At 45.2% G+C, this 15,995-nt stretch overlaps 1 protein-coding gene across 3 annotated transcripts in view; it reads left to right on the forward strand.

Annotated features, from left to right (window-relative positions):
• Positions 1-7,616: 7,616 nt before the first annotated feature.
• LOC143293033 (uncharacterized) overlaps positions 7,617-15,995 on the forward strand; it is an 18,784-nt gene continuing 10,405 nt past the window's right edge. The window contains exons 1-2 of one of the 3 annotated variants that reach the window (XM_076603852.1): positions 7,617-7,696; positions 15,646-15,873. In XM_076603852.1, the coding sequence (XP_076459967.1) occupies positions 15,652-15,873 (222 nt within the window). In that variant the 5' untranslated portion in view covers positions 7,617-7,696; positions 15,646-15,651. Of the gene's footprint in view, positions 7,697-8,391; positions 8,877-13,356; positions 13,638-15,645; positions 15,874-15,995 lie in introns of those variants that run through there. The other 2 variants (XM_076603851.1, XM_076603854.1) reach the window with 2 other exon arrangements.

The raw sequence follows: 15,995 nt of genomic DNA on the forward strand, positions 1-15,995 counted from the left end.
CACTGAGCTGAATTGTATACTGTTGAGCTCAATGTTGTAAACCGGCATCGGCAAGAGGGGTACACCGGAGGAGAAAGGATGAGAAGACAACCTCCGAGGGATGTAGATAGTTTTAAAACTGCAAGTTTTACTGAACTTGAGTCAACTTGAAAAGCACATGACTGACTATAGTTTGTTCTTTTTTTTTCTCCAGAAAATGAAGATACGTTTAAGAAGTGCACTTGCTTTTATACAAATGCTGATGAACAAAAGAAATGAGTTAAAAGCTATGGTGGATATCCTTTCATCAAGTATCACAGGAGTAACGGAAGTAAACTTTAAGCCAAAGAACTCCAGGCATCCAATCAATGAGTGTGAAACTGAATCAGTAGCGCTGGAAGGATACAAACTCTTCAGTTTCACTGAACCTGGAAGGTGGGGGACGGGGTGGTGGCGCTGTACGTGAGAACAGTGTTGAAACCATCAGTTTGCGACAACGGACTGACAAGCGATCAGTTTTACAGAACACGTCTTTGTCGACTGAATGCCAAATTAACGAAGGTCTAGTAAACTTCTTGGACTTATATACAGAAGCCCCAACAGTGAAGAAGAAATGAGCTACTGCAAAACTGAGTCAGCGGCTGAGATGAAGGCATCCCACGCCGTAATCACTGAGGATTTTAACTTCCCAGAAATTAATTGGAATAATGAGAAAAGCAAGGCAGGTCCAGTCCATGCAGCCACAAAGTTCCTAACAGCAACAACTGAAAGATGCCTCAGTTCTGGATACAGCACCAAAGGGAGCCTACACGTTACCGTGTAGGAGAAAAGTCCAACATAGTAGGCCTAGTCCTCACCAAGAGAGAAGATAATGATCAATGAAATTACTACAACACGCTGGACTTGGAAAGCGTGACCATTTCTCAGTCATTGATCACTGTTAGGCTAACCTGTGCAAGCACCACCCACCGAAAGCCAAACGTCTATAAACGATGCAAAAACAGATTTCACTGTACTGAATGCTGAACTGGCAAAAATAAACTGGACTGATAGAGAAACTAGAGGGACTAACAGCCAACAACATGTAGCTGAAGATCAAAGCAGTACACAAACATAACCTCCGTCCACAATCATCCTACCCCCCAACCTCCCCAGAACCTGCTGCAGTTGTATTACTAATTTTATTATGAATATTTGGACCTCCTATCTCCGGAAAGGAGACACACACACACACACACACACACACACACACACACACACACACACAAACACACACGCACGCACGCACACACGCCAGGCATTCACACTGATAGAGCTCTATTCCCCTCTCCACCCACCAACAATCGCAGACACTGGCACACACACACACACAGGGCAGAAAAACTAATCATAACTGACCGGAAAAGGTGTGTTTTGAGAGCTGATTTGAACGAGGACAAAGACTGGGCGTGTCGGACAGAATAAGGGAGTTTGTTCCAGATGACAGGTCCAATGAAAAAGAAGTAGTATTATGATGTTTTGAAGCGTTTTAACTCTCTCCATACGAACGGCGAAAGAGACGACGTTAACAGCGTTTCACCCCAATTACCATCAGCAAAATAGTGCAAGCGGAAGGCTCTTATACTGAAGAGGTGAATGTTGACAAAGATACCACAATTCTGACGACGGAAGCTAAAGGTTGGGTCATTCAGACACCCACTGGACATCCGAGGGGTCTGTGTAGAGGAGAAGAGAGGACTGGCCGTACTGAGTGAGTTAAGAGCCAAAGCCAAAGATCGGAACCCATCCAGAAATAGGGTGAGTTTCAAGAGCAAAGCGAAAGACTGGTACCGAGCCCTTCACGCTCTGTGTGTGTGTGTGTGTGTGTGTGTGTGTGTGTGTGTGAAGGCCGTGTCAGATTTGGGGCTTGGTCCTGGACAAGTTAAGTTCGACGCAGTCTCTGCACCGGTGGACCGGACCAAATCTCCACGGGGTAGAAAAGTAGAATGACGAGCGCTCCAACAGTAACACCGTCTGCACCGCGCCATATTCAGTTTAATGATAGAAACTCGCGTGGCAAATTCTGAATACTCCACGCTTCAACATTCGAAGTGAGAAAACCGGCCACAGAGCGACCACTCTCAGGCACGAATGCTGGTGATTTTTGGAAGGCATAGTTTTTCAGAAAGATACTGATCGATTTCAATCTGCAGTGCCACGTAGGTACAGCAAAAACAAGCGTCCAAACGGAGAACTCCCAAATCGTATCCACTTCCGTGTCGTCTTTCGCATTCCCCCATTCAGTTTGGGGGCCTTCAGAACCCGAGAGGAGTCAAGATATAGAAGATTAGTGAATAAACAGGAGCTTGGAGGGAAGAAAAGGATTCATTAATCGGTAACTTTAGTTGACGTTGGAGCGTCGTTTGACTTTGGATGCTTTTCAGTAACAATCAAGTCAAACAAAAGAGAGAGAGAGAGGAGGCCGAGGGGTTGAAAGAGAGAATAAACGATGACTAGACTGAGACCGCACAGACAGCCCTGATGCAAGGCAAAGAGAGAGAGGAGAGGGGACAGAGAAAGGGAGATTGGGGATAAACTGAATGGAAGGGGTAAGAGAAAGAGAGACTGGGGGGTGGGGGTGGGGGGGGTTGAGATAGAGGAATCTCCCCACCCCAGCCACCCGTTCAATAATTTCAGTCGTAGGTTCTCAAGACCTGACCAGTTCATTTTGGGTTCATCATACTGAGTTGGTCAGGTACCATCTGTTTCCTTTTGGTGTTGCGTAGGCAAAGTGGATGTGGATCCGTCCACACACTTTGATGCCACCTTAACTCTCTCCATACGAACGGGGAAAGAGACGACGTTAACAGCGTTTCACCCCAATTACCATCATCAAAATATTGCAAGCGGAAGGCTCTTATACTGAAGACGTAAATGTTGACAAAAAATACCACAATTCTGACGACGGAAGCTGTCACAACCCATAAGGGGTTGCCCATGAACCCCCCGCACCTTCCCAGACTAACTAACACCCCGACAACACAAAACACAGAGACATAGATAAATCAGCTCAATTCTTTACTGTTGTACACTGGTCCAGACACACAAATTGAAACACTTAACTACAGAAACACTCTAGTTACATCATAGCAGCTTGATCAAGACACAGTAAGCCCTAATAACAGCAGCACAGATCTACGCAAAAGAAAAACAAAATGTCAGTTCACTTGAACCAAAATCACTTTCATCTGTTGAAGGACAGCATCACTGAACTGGCTTCACTCGTACGCCCGCAGAAACGGAGGGGGTGGAAGCGGGAGGAGGGACTGTGGGTGAGGACGTTGGAAATATGAGGTGGGGGGAAGGAGTGGAAGTGAGGAGTTTGGAACAGACAGGGACGAAGTGAAATGACGAAAAGCGAATCCTGGAGTCCCGTTGGGGTGGCAGTCAGGGAGAACCAACAGGAAGAATCACAGGGAACAAATCTGTAACAACTCCCATATCTCTGTAGATTACACTCTAACATTATGAAAGAGTACCCCCCCCCCCCTTCCTGGAATGATACGGAATGCACTAAGGAAATAATTGGTTATCTTATATACAGTCAATTTCACACAATGCTACGAACGCCAAAAGTACATGAAATGTTTATGATTTATCCAGTAATGAAGGAGTTAAACTCGCATGCAATCCGAAAGAGACATTTACCCTAAATGACAAAAATAGCGGTATCAATCCTTGTGGTTTCCAACTACTGAAACAAAACTCAATGAGCCAACATTGCAATCTACCAATTACATTTCAAACACCACACAACCGTTTTGGAAATCTTAGGCTGCAGTTGGACACAGTTCACAAAGGAAATAAATCGGAAACAACTCGAGCTGAATACATAGCAAAACAACCCTAACACAATCAATTATCCCAAAATATTTAGAAATAAAATATTGGATTTAAAAGATTTTCGTTAAAACAATCCCCAAAATACAACCAAATGTCACAAGTTACGACACTAACACCACGAGGACAAACTAACTATACAACTTCCCCCTCACCTGTCACCAAGCAGGAATCAGGCTCACCACTGGCCCAGGAGAGAACAAGAAACACAGATCCACACAGAGGCAGAAGGGGGTCACACAAGAATCGAATCCCACGACTGTCCGAGAGGGCACCCAACAGCTCACTTGCTGGAATGGCGACCCTTCTCCTTCCAAAGCTCGGCACCAAAGGCAAAGCAAAACCTTTCTTTCAAAACGATGTTAACTCCGAACTCATCTCAAGAGTTCACAGCGAGAATGACTAAGGACATGTCAGACACACATCACGACAGATTCACGTGCTTCAGTTCGGAACAGAACTGAGCACACAAGAGAAGGATAGAGCAAAAGGGGGAGAGAGGAGGGAGAAAGGGAGAAGGGAAAGGGAGAGGGGAAAGGGAGAGGAGGGGAAGGGAGACGAACACACGCACAAATGAATGCTACGAGCCGTGACAGAAGCTAAAGGTTGGATCATTGAGACACCCACTGGACATCCGAGGGGTCTGTGTAGAGGAGAAGAGAGGACTGGCCGTACTGAGTGAGTTAAACATGAATCTGACGGGCGCAATAGTAGGCCTCCTTCGGTCATGGCTGACCATGGATAGAGTATATCCGACTTAATGTCTAAATGGGCCTGTGACTGTAGAGACCGATGCGAGAGAGACAGTCTCTGTCGCAGCTGTCACATGTGTAAGCTGATGCTGGTCTGTTGGCTGCCGTCCCTTTTCTGCGAGCTCGCTTTTCTGCTGCAGCAGCTGACAGTTTGTCATCACCAATCCGTAGCTGATTCTTGAGAGTGCTTCTCCATCTGTTGCGGTCATCTGCAAGGTCCTCCCAGGACTCAGTGTTGATCTCAAGCGCCTTCATGTCACGTTTGCAAACGTCTTTGTATCTCAGCTGTGGGCGGCCGATGCTTCTCTACCCCGTGGCGAGCTCTCCATAAAGGATGTCTTTTGGGATGCGACCATCTTCCATGCGGCGAACGTGGCGCAATAGCCGAGTGGTTAAAGTGTTGGACTTTCAATATAAGGGTCCCGGGTTCGAATCTCGGCAACGGCGCCTGGTGGGTAAAGGATGGAGATTTTTCCGATCTCCCAGGTCAACATATCTGCAGACCTGCCAGTGCCTTGAACCCCCTTCGTGTGTATACTCAAACAGAATATCAAATATGCACGTTAAAGATCCTGTAATCCATGTCAGCGTTCGGTGGGTTATGGAAACAAGGACATACCCAGGCATGCACACCCCCGAAATCAGAGTATGGCTGCCTACATGGCGGGGTAAAAACAGTCATACACGTAAAAGCCCACTCGAGTACATACGAGTTAACGTGGGAGTTGCAGCCCACGAACGAAGAAGGAGAAGAAACATGATTCTGTAACTGATGGGAGGTGCGCTGACCAACACTTGACTGGAGCTCTGTGCATTCAAGGAACAGCAGTGGCTGCAGTTCACTAGTTGTTGTTCATTGTCTCGGTAACGCCGCTGGATTTCAACACAGACAAAGTGGTTTCAGGTATTAACGATTTTCATTCTTACCACCTGTTAGTTATTATAGTGATTTATAATGTCCAAAATAAAACAGAGGGACGCAATGACGCACGAAGTCACGCATGGTCATTGTAGTGACCAGAGGGGTCAACCGGTCGTCGAATTGGACTACCGTCATCATTGGGCCGTGATAAATTGCTCAGACAGATACCGGGTCACGAACTGAATGACCCTAGGGCGTGACAAATTGGTTGTCAGGCTACGTGACCAATTAGATCTTGACCAATTATAAGGTCGTGACCAATTAGATCGTGACCAATTATAAGGTCGTGACCAATTGGATCGTGACCAATTATAAGGTCGTGACCAATTAGATCGTGACCAATCATAAGGTCGTGACCAATTAGACCGTGACCAGTTATAAGGTCGTGACCAGTTAGATCGTGACCAATTATAAGGTCGTGACCAATTGGATCGTGACCAATCATAAGGTCGTGACCAATTAGATCGTGACCAATCATAAGGTCGTGACCAATTAGACCGTGACCAATCATAAGGTCGTGACCAATTAGACCGTGACCAATCATAAGGTCGTGACCAATTAGACCGTGACCAATTATAAGGTCGTGACCAATTAGACCGTGACCAATTATAAGGTCGTGACCAATTAGACCGTGACCAGTTATAAGGTCGTGACCCTGCTCCCCGTGCTCCTCCGTGTTTTTTATATATATATATATATTTTTTTATATAACATTATTTGGAAAATTTTATGAAGAAATTAAACAACATGATGTACTACTTGGAAAATTTTACAAGGAAATTAAACAACATGATATACTACTACTATCGTGCACTCCCTTCTCCGTCCACCAAATTATGCTAACACATTCACGGACGAGGATGTAATACTATAATTATGGACATTTGCTGCGGGTTGTTTCTGATTCGCTGATGGTATTGTCTGCCGCCTGGTTGGGGTTACACTGACGAGGCCTACTCTGGAGTCACTCCAGGAGGGGGGGCAACCCGTGGATGACTGTGCCCAGCTTCCTCTCCTCCATCCTCCCCCCCACCCCCCCAACTCTTCCTCCGCATTCATCCCACCCTTCCACTGTCACCGCTATGCTATCCCCTCACCACCCTCCCTCCCAGGCTCCGGTACTTCGATCATGATCTCTCTATGTGTCTGTCTGCCTGCCTACTGCCTGCCTGTCTGTCTGTCTGTCTCTCTCCGTCGCATCTCAGTGTTAAAGTCTTGTGTGTCAATCAAAAAGGGAGCAGCCATTCTATCGAATCATAACTGACTTTAACCAAGTCAACACAAAACATGACCTCCACAACCCCCCTACCCCCCCTCCTTATTCCTTCACCCCAACTCACTGACGTTTCCCTCTATACTAGCTCTCACTTACTTTCTCTTGGGGAGTCCCCATCTCCAGACACCACCTCCCTTATTATGAATGCAAACGTGCTTCTCCCTACAGTACCCACTACACGCCTTTCACGTGGTCCGCTGACTGGTAACGGCAGAATGGATGGAGGTTGAATTTTGGGTGCGGTGGGGAAGTGGGGTTAAAGTCCAGTTCTGTTGAAGGGACCGACATATATCCAGTGACATTGTCGGTGGAAAGCCCCGCCAAGTTTCTAAGCAACCTCCATGTAGACATAACAGCTGTCTGCACCACCTTAACTCCACAGAAAATATTCGTAAATACTATTTATGACTGACTAATATTTGGACACCCTATCTCCGGAGAGCCCAGAGCGTTTACAAATACAATTACACATATAATTATACGTTGATGCAGTCTGTACATTTCATAACATTCATTTGCCGCCTATATGCATCACAAGATATGAAGGTCACACGCGCGCGCGCACACACACACACACACACTCACACGCCAGGCACCATTACTCCCAGTCTCCACCCTCCAACTGAGCGTGTCAGACAGAATAGGGGGGAGGGGAGGGGGGGGGGAGTTGTTCCATATGACACGTCCAATGAAAGAGAAAACACGTTCCATATGGAGTTTCTTTCGCGCGGCTGCCTGTGGAAGAGACAGTCCATGACTAGCCTGCCGGCGGAAGGAAGTAAGTGCAAAGGAGAAAGTAGGCATTTCGCAGAAAGTGAAAAGTTGGATACTTCTGAGCAGTTGGAGGCAGCTTGGTAACCCAAAGGCAAAAACATAAACATAAGTTTGGTACGATTTTATTTTAATTTATTTATTTTTTATCACATGGCAGATACGTGTTCATTGTCAATTGGTGAAGTAATTTAAAGTCAGGGTCCTTTTCTCGTAGATCTAATTTACGTGCATAGCTGAAGCGACTTTGATGGGATACGTAACAGGAGCCCGAAGCGCGTTTTTTTTTTTTTTTCACACACACACACACATTAGTCAAGCAAGGTTCTCACGAGACACGCTGTGAAGGTGTGTTACTTCTTTTTTTTTTCCACCTCGCGGCAGGAGTGTGGCTAGGTTCTCGTGAGTCAAGGCCTGGTAGCCGGTTTCAGAACGGCAACTTTGCCGTCAGTGAGGTAAGGATAAAACTCTCCATACCCGACTCTAGTTGTTTCGTTGTGCGTGTAGGGGAACTGTCGCAAATTTGAGCACCTTGATATAGAACTTGATTAGCCATTAGAAATCATGATTCACAAATATATGAATGAAAATTCAGCAAGTAAAGAACACAAAATACTTCCGGTATTAAAGAACTAACTTGCGTCACGTACAAAATAATTATAGTCTCGGTACGTATCTCATGGAGACGAACCGTAAGACTGAGTGACTTGTTTATATCACCTGTCATGTAATTTGTTGTACACGCACAGACAGGCATACACTAGTAAAAACCGCCGACACCCTGCTCAAGTTAACAACATTCAATGTTGGCCTACCCACTGCTGAGGTAAGCATCAGTGTTCTAATTCTGTGTTTCGTCACACCACTGACGTAGACGACACGTGCTTTCGGCGTTGAACAACTGGTTTCTTAGGTTGGTAAAAGGTTGCTTTGTTAGTGGGTACTGTAACTACGGTCATTACTGTCAATTCGTCCGTGTCGAGTCAATTTCAGTATTGCAGCGAAGGCTTCAACTGTTCTGACGACTGTATTTTACATAGGAGATGGTGAAATTCATGAAAAATGGGTTTTAAAGTACTTCAGTCCCGCCAAAGAATCAATCGACTAAAAATTTCTTTCGTGGAACACGAAAAACATGAAGAACATTCCTCATTGCTCTTAGCCCGGCATCAAAGTTCGACTCAAACCATTGTGTGGATGGAACAATGCGGTGCTCACCAGTATGTGTTTCCAACATGCTCAAATGTATACTGATCGATTTCGCCACAAGTACGCGCACGCCGTGCTCGCGCCGACGGTGAGTTGGCTCAATAAGAAATACGTGTCTGGTTGACTATACTGATTACTGATTGACATAACGGGGAATTTTGGGGGAACGGGGGTGGGGTGGGGAGGTGGGGGGTGGGGGTGGAGGGCCGGTGGAGGGGGGTTGGTGGAGCAGGGGGAGGGTGTGGAGTGGGGGATGGGAGAGGTTGCAGTGGCGTGTGTTGATTTCTACACGGCGCGCATGCCGCCGTCAGTCACTGTGATGGTTGTTCAGCACTATCTTTAGCAGGCAGACCATCAGTCACTCAGTATGTTCCAGTCAACTGCTGTTCTCACAAAAAGTGAGTTTCTACAATCCAGTCGACTCACTCAGAACTGAAAAAAAAGATAGAACAGAACACTATAGAGGTTCCAGAAGCAAGAACATAAAAAGGTAGACACTCACTCTTTGTAAGACATGAGTCGACTGGATTGTGGAAACTCACTCTTTGTAAGACATGAGTCGACTGGATTGTAGAAACTCACTCATTGTAAGACATTTTCAGTTCTGGTTGACCTCTCCACGATGTTGCTGGAGACATAATCAGAAAAGCCGCCTAGGTTGGATGCGGCGTCTGTTTCAGTTGTTTGTTAATTGATTGATCTTTCGTGGACTAGCCTGCAGTTCTTTCATCATGGTAGAGACACACCATCGAGCTCAATAGTATGGGCTCAGTGAGACTCTGTGACACCCAGGTTATTTATTCCTGTTGTCTCCCTTGAGGATGCGCACCCGGGCCGCTCAGTCAAGTGCTGTTGTTTTATCAGCGTTCTTCTTCTTTCTTCTTTCCGTTACACGACCAACATCGACTTGCCGGTGATTCTGTCCGTGGTTGACGCATGCTGGTTATTTTCGTGTCTGTACAACCCACCGAACACTTACACGATGATGGGTTACAGGATCTTTAACTCACTCAGTACGGCCAGTCCTCTCTTCTCCTCTACACAAACCCCTCGGATGTCCAGTGGGTGTCAGAATGACCAAACCTTTAGCTTCCGTCGTCAGAATTGTGGTATTCTTTGTCAACATTCACGTCTTCAGTATAAGAGCCTTCCGCTTGCAATATTTTGATGGTGGTAATTGGGGTGAAACGCTGTTAACGTCGTCTCTTTCGCCGTTCGTATGGAAAGAGTTAATGTGCCGGTGATCATTCTGCGTGCCGCAGTGCGTATACGGCGGCACCGAATGAGGCCGTCTGCCCCTTGTTGACGACCTGGGAGATCGGAAAAAACCTCCACCCTTTACCCACCAGGGCCCGTATGCACGTCGATCCGGATAGAGGGCTATCCGCGAATAGCGCCTATTCGGGTGGATAGGCCGCAGATTTTGGTATGTACGTCAGAACGCATAAGCTATCCGACTGGGCTAAACGCGGATAAAGTTATCGGTGCCTCGGGGGTCAGATAGCGAGCCTAAACGCGGATAAATATGGCGGCATTGATGTTTTTCCAAGTGAGACAGCGACGGCAATTGCGAAGAAACCGCATCTTTCGTGACAGAAAGAACCCGTTTGACCTGTACGATGACCATGACCTGTTCCGAAAGTTCAGGTTTAGGCGGCAACATATTTGGGAGCTGACAAACGAGGTGGCATACACATTCATTTACACACATGACCAATCCCCCCCTCCCTCCCCCCCACCCCCTCAACACACACACACACACACACACTTTTCTAACTTTATTATTATTATTGTTGTTGTTTTTTTGTTTGTTTTTTTTGGTTTATTTATTTATTATTTTTGTTCGTTTTTTTGTTTTGGGTCTAATATCACTTTACAGTGAATAGACGTTAAACTGAAGATTAACACACACACACACACACACACACACACACACACACACACTTTTCTAACTTTATTTTTTATTTTATTTTATTTTTCTGCTGAATAACAGCGCACGTTCCACCTGCATCTCTTCCAGAAATACTAGAATTTCATCAGCACTGAAATTTGGCTTCCTAGTGCGCTTTGAATTCTCCATGGCAAGTAATACAAACAATAAAAACTGGGACTGACGAAAACCGACGAAGCACGTACCAGCGGTAGTTCCACGAGGGAGGGTATGTCTAAACCGAAAGCAATGCCTGCTGCACCGCGGTTTTCCAAAGAATCTATAAATAGCGCGCCGTGTCCTGCCCCATAAACGCAGAGAGTTAATTCAATCGCGAATAGGGCGACGTACATACCAAAACCGGAGAGGGGCTAATCGCGTTTAAGCTCCGAATAGCTAACCGCGTTTAAGCCCTAAACGCGAATAAGCTAATCGGGTTTGACGTGCATACGGGCCCAGGAGCCGTTACCGAGATTCGAACCCGAGACCCGGGCCTCAGATTGAAAATCCAGCGCTGCAACCACTTGGTGCCCATCTCAGTCACACTAACTTGAATTTGTGTGAGTTTCTCATAACGCACTATAGCGCATCGTTTACGCACAGAAATTTGTATTTGTATATTTGTATTTGTTTTTCTTTTTTTTATCACAACAGACTTTCCGAGGCTCTGTGAAATTCGGGCTGCTCTCCCCGGGGAGAGCGCGTCGCTACACAACAGCGCCACCCATTTTTTCTTCTTCTTTTTTTTTTCCCCTAGTGTTTCAGTTCCTGCCGCGTGCAGTTTTCTTTGTTTTTCCTATCCGAAGTGGATTTTTCCTAAGAATTTTGCAAGGAACAACCCTTTGTTGCCGTGGGTTCTTTTACGTGCGCTAAGTGCATGCTGCACACGGGACCTCGGTTTATCGTCTCATTCGAATGACTAGCGTCCACACCACCACTCAAGGTCTACTGAGTGGAGGGGGAGAAAATATCGGTGGCTGAGCTGTGATTTGAACCAGTGCGCTCAGATGAAATCTGATAAAAGGACCCGCAGTTTTCAGCACTTGTACGTCCCAAGGATGCACGCGATTTTCCTGCCACGTTTTTGCCAATTTCTCGGTCGATTTGCGAGGCAGCCGACTCGGAAGAAACGAAATCACTGCAGAGCAGACGGTTTCAAGTACTTAAGAGTTACGATCCTTTGTTGTTGTTGCATTTTGCGCATGCGTCGGACAACTTTCCCATCAGTGCTGGCCGAGTACAAAACAAAACGAAACAAACAAAATTCAGCAACAAAACTATCTTTTCAACCACGAAACCCAACACACACACACACACACACACACACACCGTGACTGTGGTGGTGCAAGCCAAGATGCGCAACACACATTATATTCGTCCCTGTCGGTTTTTTTTAAATTTTTATTTCTCTTCCCTCCCCCCCTCCGTGTTCAGATTGTGCGGCGCTTCCTGGCTGAAAAGTAACCGACGTTTGATCAGGGATCTATTAATAATAGCTGAAGTACTGAAGATTCGTCCGCTTTACCTGTATGTAGTATGTTTTGTTCGAAAGTGCGCCAGTGCAGACTATGTCTCCAATCACTTGGACGTCGGTTCTTCAGTTTCGTCGTTGTTTTTAATCACACACACGCACGTCCGTACTGCCACACGCACGTCCGCCCGCACGCACTACACACACACTGACGAACACACACACACACACAGATTGACACAGACAAACGCACAGCCGTGCACACACATATACCGGGGACTTTTCATACATACATTGACGCGCGCGCGCGCCGGTACACACTGATGCACCCGGCGCGCACTCACTGAGAAACACTCACTGCTGACCCACAAAGTATATATACACACACGCACACACACGAGCGCGCACAGCATGTGCACGATCTCCATCCCTGCCGTGCCCAGTCACTTCATCAGTTTCGCAACAGACCCACTCAGTTTATTTATTTATTTATTATTATTATTACTACTACTACTACCCTTTTTATATATTATAATTATTATTACTACTACAACCCTTTTTATATATTATAATTATTATTTATTTATTTATTTACTTATTTATGTACGCTTATCTGCTATTTATTCACCTTTTTTTTTTCTCAAGGCCTGACTAAGCGCGTTGGGTTACGCTGCTGGTCAGGCATCTGCTTGGCAGATGTGGTGTAGCGTATATGGATTTGTCCGAACGCAGTGACGCCTCCTTGAGCTGCTGAAACTGAAATTGAAACACTCAGTTTGTTCCGAGCACCGATCAAAGCGCAACAAATAATAATAAGAAAAAAAAAACAAAAAAAAAAAAAAATCCCCCATCTTCATAGCAGTTATACTGAGTTAGGCAGGACGTACAATCAGTAGTTATAAAAATCGCCGTTGTAGAAAACTATGTGCGCGCAGACACCCACAGCTGGTTCTTTCTCTCTCTCTTATACATACAGAGTTGAATTTTAAACACACACACACACACACACACACAGAGCAAGGCTTGTGGCATTGAATGCGCATGCATGCAGTGATGCACTGCACACATAAACTCTCTCTCTCCTTTCTTTTTGGTTGCTCTCTGTCTCTCTCTTACACTTACTTATACTTGATTCTTGCAGTGTAGAAGGCCTAACAGGCCTGTTCACCGTTCCAGGAAAAAGAAATCACTACACATTAGACTGTGTGTGGCATGCGTGGCAGAGACAAGTAGTAACATTCTGGGTCGTAGAGAGTGGATACACTCCTCCAGTGTGCATCCAGCCTGTGTTTGAACGCATTGACGGATGGGGCGGTTACAACACTGTCAGGAAGGCTATTCCACACTGTGACGATACGATGGGAGAAGTAGCCAGCACGTAGGTTCAGCCTACAGTGTCCCTTGGCCAGCTTAAGGCTGTTGCCCCGGGTACCCCTACCTTGGAAAAGGTGGAGTTCTGGTTGATCTGTGTCATAGATTCTGTGAACATATTTGTATTTGGTTGTTGTTTTTTATCACAACAAATTTCTCTGTGTGAAATTCGGGCTGTTCTCCCCAGGGAGAGCGTTTCGCCATACTACAGCACCACCCATTTTTTTTGTATTTTTTCCTGCATGCAGTTGTGGTTTTTTTTTCCTATCGAAGTGGATTTTTCTTCAGAATTTTTGCCAGGAACAACCCTTTTGTTGCTGTGGGTTATTTTACATGCGCTAAGTGCATGCTGCACATGGGACCTCAGTTTATCGTCTCATCTGAATGACTAGCGCCCAGACCACCACTCAAGGTCTAGTGGAGGGGGAGAAAATATCAGCGGCTGATCCGTGATTCGAACCAGCGAGCTCAGATTCTCTCGCTTCCTAGGCGGACGCGTCACCTCTAGACCATCACTCCATGTATACGTCGATCATATCACGTCTGGTACGACAATGCTCCAAGCTGGGTAGTTTCAGGCTAGCAAGACGTTCTGGGTAGGGGAGTTACTTCAGGGAACCTATCAAGCGGATTGCTCATCTTTGGACATCTTCTAGGTCAGTGCAGAGTGTCTTGTGTCTTGGCTGCCAAACTGAGTGGCCAAACTCCAGGGCTGGTCTCACCAGGGACTTGCAATGAAGGTTTCTGGTGTAAGATGGTCGAAGGTTCTTCTTATGATGCCTATAGGGTTCTGTTGGCTTTTGCTGTTGCGTGTGCCACGTGGTTCTTGAAGCTCAGGTCTCCCTCTCATTGTTTATGTAACACGTAATGAATCCATGCAGGTTCACCATGCACATACTGATTACTTTTTAAGATTAATTTTTGAATTTTTGATTGCAGGAGAGCATTCCAAATGCCCAGGTGCAGAATTTTAGTTAATCACTTTACTGATGGGGTCAAATGATTTTGCTTATATTAATTCGTGTTTTAGCTTGTCATTTTCTAGACATGTTAGAACCAGTTTCTTGAGTGAAAGCAAGTGACAGTGAAGTTTAAAATTCTATTTGAACAACAGAGAAACTAATGCTGGGGCTTAGGTAAAGTGTCAGTTCACAATGAGATAAAGTGATAGTTCACGTTCAGTGGAGACCAAGAATTAACAGGCTGACTGAGCAAGAAAAGTCTCGTTAAGGAATTGTCCCTAGCTGTGGTGGTTTGTGTGTGTGTGTGTGTGTGTGTGTGTGTGTGTGTGTGTAAATGTCTAAGTGGTTATTTTTAATTTAACAATGGGGACCCTTAAAAATCCTGAAAACTCCCCCTGCATCTTACCCTCCCTCCCCCCCCCACCCCCACAAGCCCCTCCCTCCCGCCGAAAAAAAGAAAACCCCAAAAAACAAAAAGCCCAGAAACAAAAACAAACTTAGTTGTAAAGAAAAACAAGTGCAGGTAAACAACTGAACAGCAAACATGCTTCCCCCCCCCCCCAAAAAAAAAGGAAAAAGAAAAAAAAAGATTAAAATAAGGAAAAAAAAGAAAAAAAAAAAAAAGAAAAAAAGAAGAAAACAAAAGCTGAATAAGGAACCTATGAGAACCTACAGTAACAAGAGAAACTGACTGAGAAACGAGAGAGTTTTGTTGAGAATTTCATGATCTTTCTTCTTTTTGACTCACTTGTGTAAACAAAGTGAGTCTATGTTTTAACCTGGTGTTCGGTTGTCTGTCTGTGTGTCTGTGGTAAACTTTAACATTGACATTTTCTCTGCAAATACTTTTGTCAGTTGACACCAAATTAGGCATAAAAATAGGAAAAATTCAGTTCTTTCCAGTCATCTTGTTTAAAACAATATTGCACCTCTGGAAAGTAATTTGCTTTAAACTGATCTTTCTCATCTGAAACATTACATTTTGAAATTATACTCAATACATAAAAAGCTTGGATTTTTTTTATTAAAAGTGCATCACAAGTGAGTCTTGAAGGCCTTGCCTCTCTTGTTTGTTTTAATTTTATTATTATTATTATTATTTTTTTTTTTCATCTTTCTTCAGCTCAGCATGGAGGTGAGGACAACCACACGGGGAAAACCCCTTCTTCGATTTGAGGGATACGAGTATATCCGAGACAAAGACGAGAGAAACAGAATATACTGGAAGTGTGTCTGGTATCCCCAGTGTCATGGGCGAGCATGTTGTGAGAAAAATGATGACGGGAGTTATAAACCTGTGAGAATCACTGCGAGACACGGTGGCCCTCAACATTCGAACATTACAGGATTGGTATGTATAAATATATATATATATATATTTCTCGTCATCATCTTCTGAACGGTTTGCTCTTCCTCTTTCTCTCTCTCTCTCTGTCTATCTCCACCTGTCTTTTATGCCCCTCTCTTCATCAG

This window comes from Babylonia areolata, chromosome 18 (genome assembly GCF_041734735.1).
Source record: "Babylonia areolata isolate BAREFJ2019XMU chromosome 18, ASM4173473v1, whole genome shotgun sequence".
Taxonomy (NCBI): domain Eukaryota; kingdom Metazoa; phylum Mollusca; class Gastropoda; order Neogastropoda; family Buccinidae; genus Babylonia; species Babylonia areolata.